The sequence below is a fragment of the Aethalodelphis obliquidens genome, unplaced genomic scaffold, assembly GCF_003676395.1.
Source record: "Aethalodelphis obliquidens isolate GAN/ISIS:26980383/991018 unplaced genomic scaffold, ASM367639v1 scaffold3, whole genome shotgun sequence".
NCBI lineage: Eukaryota > Metazoa > Chordata > Mammalia > Artiodactyla > Delphinidae > Aethalodelphis > Aethalodelphis obliquidens.
The window spans coordinates 81236331-81253221 of record NW_020837947.1 but is presented as its reverse complement, the minus strand read 5'-3'; the positions used below and the strand labels follow the sequence as shown (position 1 = coordinate 81253221).

At 39.7% G+C, this 16891-nt stretch overlaps 1 protein-coding gene and 1 pseudogene across 16 annotated transcripts in view; both read left to right on the top strand.

Annotated features, from left to right (window-relative positions):
• Positions 1–13157, top strand: part of FAM135A (family with sequence similarity 135 member A) — a 123622-nt gene extending 110465 nt beyond the window's left edge. For all 16 annotated transcript variants that reach the window (XM_027093056.1, XM_027093067.1, XM_027093050.1 and 13 more), the window contains 2 exons: positions 5346–5459; positions 11765–13157. In XM_027093056.1, coding sequence (XP_026948857.1) covers positions 5346–5459; positions 11765–11970 — 320 coding nt within the window. In that variant the 3' untranslated portion in view covers positions 11971–13157. The remainder of the gene's footprint in view (positions 1–5345; positions 5460–11764) is intronic.
• On the top strand, positions 5773–7153 carry LOC113606216 (homocysteine-responsive endoplasmic reticulum-resident ubiquitin-like domain member 2 protein pseudogene; annotated as a pseudogene).
• Positions 13158–16891: the final 3734 nt, after the last annotated feature.

Here is a 16891-nt window from a genome sequence, read left to right as displayed (position 1 = left end):
AGTTTCAGGTGTACAGCAAAGTGAATCAGATATACATGTACATACATCCACTCTTCTTTAGATTCTTTTCCCATATAGGCCATTACAGAGTATTGAGTAGAGTTCCCTGTGCTGTACAGTAGGTCCTTATTAGTTATCTATTTTATACATAGTAGTGTGTATATGTCAATCCCAATCTTCCAATTTATCCCTCCTCCCCTTTCCCCCCAGTAAGTGTAAGTTTGTTTTCTACATCTGTAACTCTATTTCTGCTTTGTAGATAAGTTCATTTGTACCCTTTTTTTTAGATGCCACATATAAGCAATATCATATGATAACAATGATTAAATTTTATAGCAGCTTTTAATTTTAACTAAAAAACCTATAGCATCCTACAGATTGCTGATAGAATATATCAATAATTTACACAATATAGTTGCAGCATGCTAGCATGTCCTCACTGAATATCAAGGGAAAGAAAGATGAAGGAACCTAGAGCAATGTGGAAGGTAAACAGTATACTGTACCTAGATGAGGTGACAGCAGTGCTGAGTAGTCAAGATTACATAGAGAGAAGGCTCAGGGGCTCTCCTGCATTCCTTGGTGAGGGCTCAAAAAGAGCCAAAGAACAATCTACCCATTGTTGGAATTTCAAGAACAAAGTATCCTCATTTTAAGATCTTCCTAAAAACATCTGCTTAGAATCTCTTAACCAGCTGTTGAATTCTGACAAATAAAATATAACAATTAAAGAAGTCTCCTGCTGTGCTACTGTGGTACAAGACAACCTTTTCTTCCAGCAGATTACAGAGGTGTTAATAATAGGTATCACTTGATTTGTAATTAACATTTGTATTTTGTTTCTGAAAGTGTAGGAAAGCATCAGCAGCAGCTTACATTATTTTAGGAAGCAAATTCTTTCAAATGTATTTAAAATAAATGAGTAAAAATAAGAATAGTTTAATATTGAGTAGACTGTGTCCATTTAGAAAGCACAGGGTTTCTCAGCCTCAGCACTTTGACATTCTGGGCTGGATATTCTGTGTTGTCAGGATCTGTCCTGTGCGTTGTAGAATATTTAGCAGCATCCCTGGCCTCTACCCACTAAATGCCAGTAGAGCACACACCCATCAGCACCTCACCTACCCCACCCCCTGCTTGTGAGAAACAGCGTTGTCTCCAGACACTGCTAAATGTTCCCTGGAGTGCAAAGCCACCAGTGCAGAACTGCTATTTTTGGCAGTTCCAGAAAGTAACCAGAGATGAGTCAATATGAATTGCTTTAAAACTCATTAAATTTTTCAGAAAAAAAAATGAGCAGCCAAAAATATCAGGAAGGGCTTCCCTGGTGGCGCAGTGGTTGAGAGTCCGCCTGCCAATGCAGGGGACACGGGTTCGTGCCCTGGTCCGGGAAGATCCCACATGCCGCGGAGCGGCTGGGCCCGTGAGCTATGGCCACTGGGCCTGCGCGTCCAGAGCCTGTGCTCCGCAACGGGAGAGGCCACAGCAGTGAGAGGCCCGCGTACTGCACAAAAAAAAATATATATATATATATATATATATATCTATATATATATCAGGAAGACTGAGATAATGAAGGTGAAAGTTACCGTTACGGTGTTCGTTCATACATAAGCCATGTAATTGTGCAGTCCAGAAAAATAGTGAGCATTTACTTTAATCTTTTTCTTAGCAATCCTGAAAAATAACTAAAATATTTAGAAACTTTTCCAGTTAAACTGTCTCATTCTATAGATGGGGAAATCGTGTTACTTTCCCAAGTTACAGGTAACTTTTCAACCGAGAATGAGTCACCTTGGGCTGAGTGAAGTGCTAACCCGAGGGCCAGTGGACGAGACCATCTCTGAGCAGGTAGAATCAGTGCAGGTGCAGAGAGGATGAACCTACAGTACAAGGCTCCCCCAAATACACACCTCAGACATTGTCATCAGCTGGACTTCAGCTCGGATGAAGTGCTGCCATGATTCCCACCAGCACTGCGCCTCGGGGGCTACCATGTTTCTCTTTGAGTTTCTGCCCTCTCTAGCCAGCGCTGCTACACAGGAATGGAAACCAGAAGACTCAAAAAAGGGTCAGAGTCTGTTTGACTTGGTTCTTGGCTAATACAAAAAGCAAACCTTCCATACAGATGCACAGTACTAGTAATAATACATTGTTGTTGAAAAAGTATTATTAAAATAATTACTAAGTTTAAAATGCATTTTTTTTTTTTTTTTTTTTTTTGCGTTATGTGGGCCTCTCACTGTCGTGGCCTCTCTCGTTGCGGAGCACAGGCTCCGGACATGCTGGCTCAGCGGCCATGGCTTATGGGCCTAGCCGCTCTGCGGCATGTGGGATCTTCCTGGACCAGGGCACGAACCCGTGTCCCCTGCATCGGCAGGTGGACTCTCAACCACTGCGCCACCAGGGAAGCCCTAAAATGCATTTTTAAAGTACAGTGCTATCTTGGGAATCACGTTTAAAAATATGACAATATCTTGTATCTATGTCAGTGTCAGAATCTGTGATTGTATCTGTTTTATCATCATGGAATCTGAGAGTTAAAGGGTTTCTTGGACATCCCCTTCTCTCCCTTTGTTGGTTTGCATGCTTCGTCTCCACCGAGCTGCCTGAACCTGGGGAGACATGGGTACTCCTCTCCAGGGTCTTGGTCTAAAGCAGTGATTCTCAGCCTGAGTGCCATTTCTCTGTAGAAGCACAACAGAATCTCCGCGAATTATTTTGAAAAGTATATTTAATTTTTAAGGTAATGGCTATTACTCTTATAATGTAAACTATAGAAATAGAGCAGTGCCGAGAAAGGGGGGGGGGCGGGGAGGTAATTGGAGGGGAGAATAAAGCCCAAGGACAGATTCATTGAGAGACTGATTTTTTTTTAAGACGGGAAGTATAATACTGTAATATTTTCCATCCTGATAAGAATGATCCATCCAGAAGAGAAAATTGATGTGAGAGAAGGATGGGACAGCAACTAGAGGCATGCCCTTAAGCAGACAGGAAGAAGGAGTGGGACCTAGTGCGCTAGTGCAAGGGCCGGCCTGAGGCAGGGTTGGGCAGAGCGAGAAGGTACAGATGCGGGAGGTGGGTTTTGTGTTAAGGTAGAGTCTGCGGAAGCTCCTTCCGACGCTTCCGTGTGCCCAGTGAGACAGGAAAGCCATAACGTAAGACAGAGGGGGACATAGAAGATGCTGGTGGTTTCCGGAGAAGTACAGAGGTGACCGTTACTGAGCAAGGCTGCCACCGGCTGTGCAGTGTCATTCCTGTCGATGTGATGGGAGTGATGCCCCCCGGAGATGTGCAGTGTGGTCGCCTTTATGGAGGACACACATACACACCTTTTAGATAAAAGAAGGAGCCAACTGTGCTGTTACATGGCTGGTTTCATGCAGTTTGGGATAAAATTTCATTTAACAGCATTATACTTAGAGATTCAGAAAGTACAGTACCTAAAATAACTGGGTTAGAAGTGAAGAAGTACCATATGACCGTGGCTTTCACATTTTTGGCTTGTTTACCCCTCAAAAGAATTTTGGAAAAGTTTGTATCCCCTTGTATAATTTTATGGTGACACCTAAAACTGTTTTCTATAATTTTAAATAGCTGCAAAGGATGTATTTTCTGGCATATGAGATAGTATATTTTTACTATATTCAGCTGGAGTCACAGACTTAGCTCATTTAATTTATGGAAAATATGTGCCATAAGATCTAACGGGCACAGCCATTTCTTATTGTCAGACAGTCGGTAACATCAGACTTACTTTTCGGAAGAGGAAGACTTCGTTCATATTTTGCTTGGTTCTCCCAGAGATTTTATACCGCAGGGCCATATACCATAAGAAGATCTGAAATAGATTGGAGAAATGTCTTTCCCTTGTAAAGTAGGAGAAGGAAAAGTCATTTGTAGAAAAGTGCTCGTATGAAGTTGGGATCTGGAAATCAATTATCTTAGAGCTGTAAATGCCCATCTACACCACGGAGAGTCTTAAATTACCCCTGGGGGTAAGTGTATACCAGTTCACAGACCTCTGCTCTAGGACACACAGACGTTTCCCAAAGTAGCACCAATGAAGACTGTCATCAAGTGATGCCAAAAGGGGATGACTTTGTCTCGTGAAATGTGAAAATGAAGGGGAAAAAATCAAGTTTTCTTAAACTTTCTAAAATATTTTAAACGTGTGTTCAACTGAGTTAATTCCTGTTATAGACATTCTCTTATTTCACTTATATCTCTAGAATCTTATATATTCAAGTGGCCACAAAGTAGTATCTTCTCATTGGGAAAAGGAGGGATACGTTATATTTGACACAGAGGGTATATACTCTTTCACCTGGCTATGTGTCAGTCTAAGCTCTTCCCATCATTAGGATCCTCAAGTTCCAGGAAAGACAGGGAGCTTCTACAAAGGCTTCCTGTATTCTGGATTCACAGCAGTCCCCACAATTGGCCTGTCTCTAAGAGTCTGAATTTCAGTGCACATAAGAGTATCAAAGTTTTATTCTGAAACATTCCAGAACAAAATTCTCTGTACTGCACACACAATTCTAATGTGTCACTATTATTGATTTGTATCTTATTTAATTATCATATAAAATTTTGATTTTGTATATACTAGTCTGAGCCAAATAGTACATTACTGTAATTAGAACATTATCGGTATTAAAGAGGTCAAGAATGTGGTTTCAGTACTTAAGTGAGTTATTTAGCAAAGTACCCCAAGGACACAAGTCCTAAATTCACGTAGTTTACTGAAAAATTAAAAAAAAACAAAATAGACCTGACAAAAGTCTGTTGGATGGTTCACAAAAAATCGTTATTTTTATTGGAAAAATCGAAGTGTTTATCCTCTTGACATCATGCTTAAATAAGGAGAAAATATAAGTGATATTAGGCAACAGTCAAATGAAAACCTAAAGTAAAAAGTCAGCTTTAAAGGATTTAAATAGGGTGTTTTGTTTGTTTTTATGGAAGAATATATGTTCCTTTGGGGAATAATCCTAAATATTGATGAATATCCTTTGGAAAGTAAAAGCGTCATGAAACACTTGTTATAGAATTTTAGCCAACCACATCCAGTCTCCCCCTAACCCCCAAGACCACAATCCTTGCTCTCACTCAGTGCAAACACACATTTCTCATATCAGCACATAAACTACATATAAGGAAGCTGGGGATTTTGGTAGAGAATGTATAGAAATTTGGAGAAAGAATTCATCAGTTATTTTAAAAGGCATAAACTTAGTACTACCAAGGAAATAAAGTTTATGGCCACTTAATATGATGCTAATAAGTTATTTCAAATCTAATTAATTATTGCACTGTAACTCAGTATTTTTTCTTCACAGGGCTTCACTATTTCAAAAATGTTGTACTAGTGGGCTCTCTGCAGGATCGCTATGTTCCTTATCATTCTGCCCGCATTGAAATGTGCAAGACAGCTTTAAAGGACAAACAGTCAGGTAACAAAGTATATTAGAAGTATTTCAAAGAGCTACGTCTACACATGAGTTTCTCCCAAAGTTTTCTTGCAGTTGTCTTCTCCCTTCTTTTTGTTGTCCTCTCTTTCCTTCGACTTCCTTTTACACCCGCTGATAGTAACAGCTATCCTTCCTTTCTTTTCTTTTGCTGTGTAAGATGTTTTGGCCAATGACACAGTAGTTGTTCTTTTGAAATCTTTTTCTCATCTAATTACCAATGCTTCTCCGTTTTATTGCCTCAAAAGTAATCCATGCTTTAATTTCCTCCGGATTATTGGGATTGGTGGTTGCAGTAATGGTCATGCTGCATGTTCGACTGTACTTTACTTTTAGTCAAAGATGGCAGCGAGCGGACTCATCAAGAAATGAAAGAGGAATAGTACAATGTCTGACGCCACAAAAATACAAGTATCGTAAGAGATTACTAGTCATCAGTTCCCATATGTAACGCAAGGAAATGTAGACAACCAGGTTCCTGGGCAGGCTGTGCCGGCTGGATTCCCAGGGTATCCCACTTTCAGCCCACTGCAGATGCTGTGGTGGCAACAGATGTATACGCATGAGTATTATATGCAATATCAAGCTGCAGTTTCAGCTCAGGCCACATCAAATGCCACCGCAGACCAGCCTGCTACTTCACAGCCTCTAAATGTGGCACATGTTCCTGGAGAAGAACCCTCATCAGCTCCAAACCTAGTGACCCAAGAAAATCGACCCATGGATGAGAATGTTCAGATGAATGCACAGGGAGGTCCAGTGCTAAACGAAGAAGACTTCAGTCGAGACTGGCTAGACTGGATGTACACGTTCTCACGAGCTGCCGTTCTCCCTAGCATTGTGTACTTCTATTCCTCTTTTAGTCGGTTTATCATGGTAATGGGAGCCATGCTACTGGTTTACACCGAGCTGGATGGTTTCATTTTAGGCAAGAAGGAGGTCAGCAACAGGCTCCCAATAATAATGCCGAAGTCAACAATGATGTGCAGAATGCAAACAATCTAGAACTTGAAGAAATGGAGCGTCTTATGGATGATGGGCTTGAAGATGAGAGTGGAGAAGATGCAGGTGAAGATGCCAGTGCAATTCAAAGGCCTGGATTAATGGCAGCAGCTTGGTCTTTTATCACCACCTTCTTTACTTCACGAATACTAGAGGGGCCTCCCCAGGTTGCCAATTAGACCTGAAAAATTGTGCCGGCTGCAAAGGAGGGTCTGAATTTAGGAAAGTGTTTTAAATAACAGTGCAGTTTCAAAACATTGTTTACTTTATTTTCATCATCATGTATAGAGGTGTTTTTTTTCCTTAAAGCTTCTCATTCATATGAGAAGCAAATGGACTACTAAATGTGTGATTTTTTTTTCAAGATCTTAACAGAACATAGCATAATATTGGTCTTCCAGGTTTTATTAATTTCAATTATGTATATTATACTAAGACAGACCTGTTTGTGTGTCTTCTTTAAAGAGCTGCTTCACATATAAATGTCTATGGCTAATATCTCAGCCCTTCAATGTATAATTTGAATAAATATATCTATTTTCTGTGAATTATACTGAGAGTTTTAAACAGAATGACCTCATAGTTTTTAACAAAGAATATTATTTACCTAAAATGTGCTAGTAGCATCTTGCCCAGCCATAAAGCAATAAACTTCTCAATAATCTTAATTTTGACATTTGAATAAATGGAAACTTTCTATTTAAGGGCATGTATCCCATCAATTGGAATTAGTACCTTGAAAAAAAAAAGGCAGCTCTTCAATGGAATTAGTAGTGATATAAAATGTTGGATATAGGCAGGACTTTTATAAAATAAGATTCTGGAAATTGCTCCCTGTAATTTTTTAAAATAAAAGGTCAATTATGAAAAAATAAACACCAATCAAATGGACAACCTAGAAGAAATTAATACATTTCTAGAAATGTAAAATCTCCGAAGACTGAATCAGGAAGAAATAGAAAATATGAACATATGATTACCAGTAATGAAATTTAATCAGAAAAAAAAAAAAAACCCTCCCAACAAACAACAGTGCAGGACCACACAGATTCACTGGTGAATTCTACCAAAAATTTGAAGAGAGATAACAACTATCCTCAAACTATTCTAAAAATTGAAGATGAAGAAAGACTTACATTATTCTACAATGCCAGCATCACCCTGATACCAAAACCAAGCAAAGGCACCACAAAAAAAGAAAATTATAAGCCAGTATCATTGATGAACATAGAAGCAAAAATCCTCAACAAAATATTAGCAAACCAAATTCAACAACGCATTAAAGGGATCATACACCAAAAGTGGGATTTATCCCAGGGATGCAAGGATGGTTCAGTATCTGCAAATCAGTTGATGTGATACAACACACTAACAAAACAAAGGATAAAAATCACATGATCATCTCAATAGATGCCGAAAGGGACTTCCCAGGTGGTCCAGTGGCTAAGATTCCACGCTCCCAATGCAGGGGACCTGGGTTTGATTCCTGGTGAGGGAACTAGATCCCACATGGCTGCAACTAAGAGTTTGCATGCTGCAACTGAAGATCACACATGCCGTAACTAAGACCCAGCACAGCCAAATAAATATTTTTTAAAAAATAGATGCCGAGGGCTTCCCTGGTGGCGCAGTGGTTGAGAGTCCGCCTGCCGATGCAGGGGACGTGGGTTCGTGCCCCGGTCCAGGAAGATCCCACGTGCTGCGGAGCGGCTGGGCCTGTGAGCCATGGCTGCTGATCCTGCGCGTCCGGAGCCTGTGCTCCGCAACGGGAGAGGCCACAACAGTAAGAGGCCCGCGTACCACAAAAAAAAAAAAAAAAAAAGATGCCGAAAAAGCATTTGACAAAATTCAACAGCCATTCATGATAAAAACTCTCATCACAGTGGGTATAGAGGGAACCTACCTCAATACAATAAAGGCCATTTATGACAAACCCATAGCTAACTTCATACTAAATGGTGAAAAGCTGACAGCATTTCCTCTAAGATCAGGAACAAACCAAGGATGTCCACTATCATTACTTTTATTCAAATAGCATTGGAACTCCTACCCACAGCAATCAGACAGAAAGATAAATAAAAGTCATCCAAATTGGAAGGGGAGAAGTAAAACTGTCACTGTTTGCGGATGGCATGATACTATTTGCTTTTCTATGTACTAATGAACTATGATAAAGACAAAGCAAAAAAAAGAATCCTGTTTAAAATCGCATGAAAAACAATAAAATACCTAGGGAATAAACTTAACCAAGGAGATGAAAGACCTATGCTCTGAAAACTATGAAATATTGATGAAGGAAATTGAAGATGATACAAAGAAATGAAAAGATGTCCATGTTCATGGATTGGAAAAATTAATATTGTTAAAATGTCCATACTCCCCAAGGCAATTTACAGGTTCAGAGCAATCCTTATCAATATACCAATGGCATTTTTCACAGAACTAGAACAAATAATCCTAAAATTTATATGGAACCAAAAAAGATCCCAAATAGCCAAAGCAATCTTGAGAAAAAAAGAAGAAATCTGGACAATCACACTCCTTGACTTCAGACTATACTATAAAACTGCAGTCATCAAAACAGCATGGTATTGGCACAGACACAGCCACATAGATCAATGGAACAGAATAAAGACCCCAGAAATAAACCCACGCACCTGTGGTCAATTAATCGATGACAAAAGAGGCAAAAACACACAATGGGGAAAAGATAGTCTCTTCAATAAGTGCTGCTGGGAAAACTGGACAACTACATGTAAAAAGATGAAATTAGAACATTTCCTCACACCATATAAAAAAATTAGACTCAAAATGTATTAAAGATCTAAATGTAAGAACAGAAGCCATAAAACTCTTACAAGAAAACATAGGCAGAACACTCTTTGGCATAAGTCATAGCAATATTTGCATCTGTCTCCTCAGGCAATGGAAACAAAAGCAAAAATAAACAAATGGGACCTAAATAAAGTTTTCAGTGTGAAAGCTTTTGCACAGCAAAGGAAACCATCCACAAAACAAAAAGACAACCTACTGAATGGGAGAGAATATTTGCAGATGATATGACCAGTAAGGCAAAATATGTAAACAGTTCATGCAACTCAACATCAAAAAAATGAACAAACAGATTATAAAATGGGCGGAAGACCTAAATAGACATTTTTCCAAAGAAGACATACAGAGGCTAGCAGGCACATGAAAAGCTGCTCAACATCACTAATCATCAGGGAAATGCAAATTAAGATCACAATAACACATACTGGTGAGAATGTAGAGAAAAGGGAACCCTCGTACATTTGTAGTGGGAATGTAAACTGGTGCAGCCATTGTGACAAACAGTATGGAGTTTCAAAAAATTTTAAACATTATAGAACTACCATATGATCCAGCAATTCCACTTCTGGGCATATAGCCAAAGAAAATACTAATTCCAAAACTTATGTGTACTCCAGTATTCATAGCAGCATTGTTTATAGTAGCCAAGACATCAGAGCAACCTGAGTGTCCGTCAGCTGATGAATGGACAAAGAAGATGTGTATCCACATAATGGAATACTACTCAGCCATAAAACAGAATGGAATATTGCCATTTTCAGCAACATGGATGGACCTGGAGGGCATTATGCTTAGTGAAATAAGTCAGACAGAGAAAGACAAATACTGTATGATATCCCTTATAGGTGGATTCTAAAAAATAAAGCAAACAAACAAATATAATGAAACAGAAACAGACTCACAGATACAGAGAACAAACTAGTGGTTCCCAGTGGGAAGAGGGATGGGGGAGGGGCAAGATAGGGATAGGAGATTAAGGGATACAAACTACTGGGACTTCCCTGGTGGCACAGTGGTTAAGAATCCGCCTGACAATGCAGGGGACACGGGTTCGATCCCTGGTCCGGGAAGATCCCGTGTGCCATGGAGCAACTAAGCCCGTGCGCCACAACTACTAAGCCTGCGCTCTAGAGCCTGCAAGCCACAACTACTGAGCCCACGCGCCACAACTACTGAGCCCACGCACCACAACTATTGAAGCCCTCATGCCTTAGAGAACGTGCTCCGCAACATGAGAAGCCCACGCACTGCATCGAAGAGTAGCCCCCGCTCGCCACAGCTAGAGAAAGCCCGCTTACAACCATGAAGACCCAACGCGGCCAAAAATAAATAAAATTTTAAAACAAGAAGAGATACAAACTACTATGTGTAAAATAAATAAGCTACAAGGATATATTGTACAGCACAGGGAATAGAGCCAATATTTTATAATAAATTTAAATGGAGTATAATCTATAAAAATATTGAATCAATATGTTTGTACACCTGAAACTAATATAATATTGTAAATCAACTATACTTCAATTAAAAAAAGAAATAAATAATTTTTAAAAACCGTTTTCTATGAAATCTATATTCTATTGATCCCTCTTTTAAGCACATCTCTCTTCTTTCTCTAATTATGCTTCTGTATGTTATTCGCTTCTCATCATTCCTCAAGGCTACATCCTGCCTCTACCCTGAAATTCACGTTTGATGGACATGTGTTAGCACCCATCTGTTAGTAATATAGTAATGCATGAGCATTAAAAACTGTTTCGCCCCTCTTAAGGCAGTTTGTGCTTGTATGTGTACATATGTGTGTAACCTTTACCTTCTATGCTCTGCATGACCTCAATAAATCCATTGTACGAATTAACCAAAAAGAGGGAGAGAAGAGCACAACTTTGAAATTAAAAGCAAAACGAAGCATTAAATAAACCTGCAGGCCAAAAAAAAAAAAAAAATTCTCAATTTGACCTATGAGCCAAACTCACATTGTTCTTCTGATTATGGGAAGTTGCTATTCTTTCTCAAGATAATTTGGAAATATGTGGAATAACGTTGGCTGCCATGGAAACTTTTTTAAAGTATTTGCTCTTGACTCAGGTTTTAAATTTTGCCTTATCAGAATGTCTCAGCATGGCTCCTTTACTTTCATAATGAGTCATAATTGACTTAAGGTTGAAAAAAACTATTTGCTCTGTTATATTCATTGCTTTTAATGAAAAATATCAAGTTGGCAAGAATAATGTATGATAAATTTATTTCGCTTGACTAGATAAATAATGTGATTATATTTTCTCTAAAACAGTCTCAAAAGTGATATTCAAGGGGAAAAAACCTTTTAAAAGACAATTTTCTGCTTTAAACGGAAATAATGTAACTAAATTTTATAAATTATATAAAAGTTGGCATAGAATTTTTTTTCAGTTCTTCTTGTGAACCGATTTTCCTTTTTTCTATTTGTTCCATAGGACAGATCTATTCAGAAATGATCCACAACTTGCTTCGCCCGGTTCTGCAAAGCAAGGATTGTAACTTGGTTCGGTATAATGTCATCAATGCATTGCCCAATACAGCTGATTCACTCATTGGGAGAGCTGCACATATAGCTGTTCTGGATTCGGAAATATTTTTAGAGAAATTCTTTCTGGTTGCTGCCCTCAAATATTTCCATTAGGATTAAATGCATTGGTAGAGACTTGACAATTACCTCATTCAACAGTGATTCAGATAATGTATTATATTAAACTGTAGATGCTGATAAGTTCTAAGAAATATTTATACCTTTTTATATGGAAGATAATTTATATCATCCATGTTTAGAGCTTTTTAAACATCAACTTTACTTTCTAGGTAATGTGGCTGTGCAATATTTTTTTAATTTTATCTTTTTACTTTTCTATTACTTTTTCATATATTTTGCTACATAAGTATTTCAGTGAAACTCTAAGCCCATATGTATGTCTGATTGTTTATTATTGGCTTTCCACAATCCTCACATCAGACACATTGTATTAGAGGCCGTTATTGCTAGAATAGCATGGGATTTTAAATTTTCTAGTATTGGGGTATTATTTAGTTAATCATAAATTTTACTTTTAACATTTTACTATGTTTTAACTGGAAGTAAAATTATGGCTGCTAAAATATATTTTTTGAAATCAACTCTTTTGCCCTCTCAAATCGGGTAGTTCATATATGACAACGTTATAAACATTTTCTATAAAAGAAGCATTATTACTGTTGCTAGTAAATATATGTCATGCCTATTAAAATATATTTTCTACTGGTGATTTCAACATTATTTCTCATATTGACTTTTATTACTGGAACTTTTCATGTTCATGTTAGCAGCATCTAGAGATTTTTGAATGTTTGAATGCCCTCTGCCTTGATTTGGTTGGAATTTTGCTAAATTTGGAAATGTTGCTTGAACTTTCTGACTACATTTCTTTAACTTTTTTCATGGACTTCCTTGTATGTACATAATAATTAAATGTTGAAATTTATGAACTACTTTTATGAATTTAGATAATTTTTAAATATTGTTAAAATTTGTTGAACTAAAGAGTAATGTAAATAAAATAATTCATGTTTCAAATGGAACAAAATAATTAACTTTACATGTTTGGTGATACAGATGCAAATGTTTTGATATATGGAGATGTAAAGTCTTATGACTTTATTCAAGGTGCTGAATAGCATTAAATTCACTATTTTCCTTTCCTGTTTTACTTGTGAAAAAAATAATGCACTAAGGATAGATAGGCTTTTGTAAGTGTGTATTGTACAACTGATGCATGTTTATTTTTAGCATTGTGTTATTGCCTCTGCTGCTAATAAATGAACAAATGACTATCTGGAGGGACAGCTAAAACACTTGCTTATTTTCAGAATAGTTACTAGAGGTATATTTTTATTTTTGCTATAGACATTTTTCATCTTCACATTCCTTGGTCCTGAGTTTGAAATACCATAGTTTTTTTCTTTTATTTCTTTTTTTTAACTAAAAAAAGAAGTTCAACTTATTCTAAGTTTGAATAATCTTCCAGATTTATCAAAGTATTCATTCTTATTCATAATCATATCATTGTTTTTAAGGGAAAACTGCTCTTATGATCATAGTAGGTTGATTGGTTGTTGGTTGTTTTAATAGTTCTAAAAGCACATCAGTGATTATGGTTTCAAGTCTAACAGATTTAACTTATCATTTACCAGGGAAACTGTCATATGCTGAATGCCTCCAAATTCAGAGTGCAGGGGTGGGGTGGGATTCTGAGGGAGAGGGTCAATGATCATAACTGACCTTAGAGAATAAATCTCATTGAAGTGTATACCAGTAAGAATTCTGAGTTGCAGACAACAAAAACCATTGTGATTAACTTAAGCAGAAAAAGAATTTATTGGAAGAATATAGGGAGCTCACAGACTTGACGGAAAGGCTGGAGAACCACTCTTGGAAAACTGGTAGAAACCGAGGAAGCTAGACTATGACCAAAATTATAGGCAAGTTCCAACTCCAGGGGAGCTGGAGGTCTGTGTATGTTTCTGCCAGCAGGGATGCCTCTGAAAACTGGATCCCAGACATCCACTTACTTCCATCACTCGTTCCAGATTCAAAGTCTGGTGAGATCATACGACTGACAGGCTTAGTCTCGTGCCAGCACCCAGGCTGTCAGGCACCCAAGACAGTGAGTATATCGGACTTCATCAGCTTCTCCAGCAGAAGATGGGACTGTTTCTCCTGCCAGAATTCACTAAACCTGTGGAATGGGTTCGATGACTGAGCACCAAATAGAAAAACACATCAGAGATCTACTACAGTCCATCTCTTTGCCTTTCCAACATCACAAATATCATATTCACACATTGTTTAAATGCTTCATCCTGACATACTGCTATTATCCCCCATCCAGTTTCAAGTCCAGGATTTCAGTGTTACGTCCATTTGTCGTCTGGTTTTGTAATGATCTTGCCTCAGTGGTGTGCAGCCCACAGACAAAACTGTGACTTTATCACACACACTCCCCCCCCGCCAATATACAAGGAGAGAAAAGAAATTATTAACTACATAAGCACATGCATGAGCCAGTGAGGAAGAAACTACAGCTAGAGCAGTGCTTTGCAAGTTTCCTTGGTGAACTTCAGGGCCCCAGGACAGACCAACTGAAGCAGAATCTCCAGGGTAGGATATAGGGAGCAGTGTGTTTTATGTCCCAAAGCTCTCTGATTTCAAACCAAAACAAAACTACGGTAAATAGAGCCCTCAGTTCTGCCACTGGCCATTAAGCTAGATGGCTATGACCTGTCACCAGTGCCACTTATTCCCTGTTTTCTTTGTGCTCAACCAGCACCTCAGCTGATCAGATTTCTTTACCTTTTGTGTGACCCAAGGATCTGAGGCTTGGGTGGCCTTGCCTCTATATGGTTGCAATAATCTTTGCTTAATGTTTACAATTCAACATGGTGTGAGAGGTTATTCCAGGAGACGACGTCCCCCAAGTTCTAGACAGAGTCCTCTCCCCACTCCCTTTTCCCCCGTGGTCACCAGGGCCCATCGCTAAGGCCAGCACCTTAACCACTTTTTCTAACTCCTTACCTAGTGGCATGAGCTACAAATGGCCAGGAGGCAATCCCAACTTCCAATTCAGAGAAAACACTATCTATCCACTTATACCCCACTCTGGGTACAAACTTAGCATACCAGCAGAACCTGGAATCGTGCAGACGGATGGTGAGCCGCGAAGGATCTGAGATTGTATCTACTTGTCTTGCTTGCAGTCTTGCTGCAGCTTCATGGATGCGTGGAGACAGGAGACTCCCAGGTCAGAGACAAGAGACCCTACTACAGCAGAGTCGTGGCCAAACGGTCAGCACAGTCACACCAGCTCCTAGAGCCTCATTTCCCATGGTGATGCTGAGGGCCAAGTGAGGCGTGTACACGCGATGCAGGGCCAGGGCCAAGCCGTTTGGATTGCATTACAGGAGAAGAATCCAGAGGCAAGGGCCAAGCCATTTTTGAACAAGCAGCACAAGCAGCACACAAGCCAGTTCTTTCTCCCAGGAGAGCAGCAGTTAAATGGTAGCAATGCTGTGGTTGCCTTGACCTACTTAGATGCCCATATGACCACATGCAGAAACTGCCCAGTATCAGGCAATGAGTTGCAGTTGGGATACTCAGCAATAATACGCAGGGATGCTCGGCACCCATGTGTCTTCCCATAATGGAAAGCAAAATACATGGGCAGGGTGTGAGACGTCACAACAAGAGGTCAATCCCTCTGCTGCTCTTTGGAGCCTGTTATTCTGTCAACAGAAGAGCTATCACTGAACACTGTTAACTCACTTGGAGCACATGCCAAATCCTTTAGGACAGCATCCCAAAGCATTTTCTCACCTGGTTCCAAGAGTAAACCTGTAACAGGGCTGTCCTACGAGACCAGCTCCTTCTGATCTGATGGGATATGTGATGAGACTGGTTTATCCCACAGGCATCTGTATCCACAGGAAACAATGTTGTATGGGATGCTACATAAAGTGTACGGAACATAAGGTATTCAGTAAGTCCACAGGTGAAGTGTTAAAAGAAGCATAAGTCAGGGAAAGCAATCCAAACCCAGAATAATTGTCTATTCCTATAGAACAAATTGCTATCTCCTTCATTGTAGTACAGTCCCTTGTAACCAAAGCTGCCACCAGGCTATTCCATATTATATTAGGGATCGATCGGGTTGGTCGCTGCAAGTAGTGGTGCTAGCCCATCAGTCTTGGCAGGGGGGATACTATGTTAACACATGCATGTCTCCATGCCACCGTGGCTCCCTTGTTAGGGGGGCACTGAGCAAGCACAGCTGGGGTGAGGGGAGGAGGCTAAGCAATGCCTGCAGAATGGTCATGGTGGTCAGCAGCCTCTAAAATGCCCTTCAGTGATCCCCACCTGCTGGCATTCACCCCCAGTGTAATCCCCTCCCATTGAGGTGGGCTGGATCTGCTAATTCATTCGCTTCTAATGACAGAGTTCAGCAAAAGTGATGGGCTTTCACCTCTGAGGTTAGATTACGGAAGGGCTGTGGCTTCCATCTCGAGCAGTCTCCCTTGTTCTCCCGCTTGTTCATTCCGTGGACACCCAGCTGCCATGTTGTGAAATGACCTTTGGAAAAGCCCACGCAGCATGGAACTGAGGGAGGCCTTCAGTCCAAAAGGCACAGGGAACTAAATCCTGCCAATAATCATGTGCGTGAGCTCGGAAGCTGATCTTCCCCTAGTCAAGCCTCCATGCGAGACAGGAGCCCCGGCTCACAGCCTGACTGCAGCCTCATTTAACACCTAGAGCCAGAGGCGCCCTGGTTCCTGGATTTCGGACGCACAAAAACTGCGAGAGGATAGATGTTTATTGTTTTAAGCCCTAAAATGTTGGTATAATATGTTAGACAGCAGTAGATAACGTGCAGGAATCTTGTTTCTGATTAAGAGCCCTTTTGCCATGGGAGCCTTCTTTTGAGCACTCAGTGGGACCCAAATGTTCTCATGCTTTGGGGCCATTTGGAGAGGTCCTAATTCCAAAAAAACCTATTCCAAAACCTTTACATTTTCCCAGT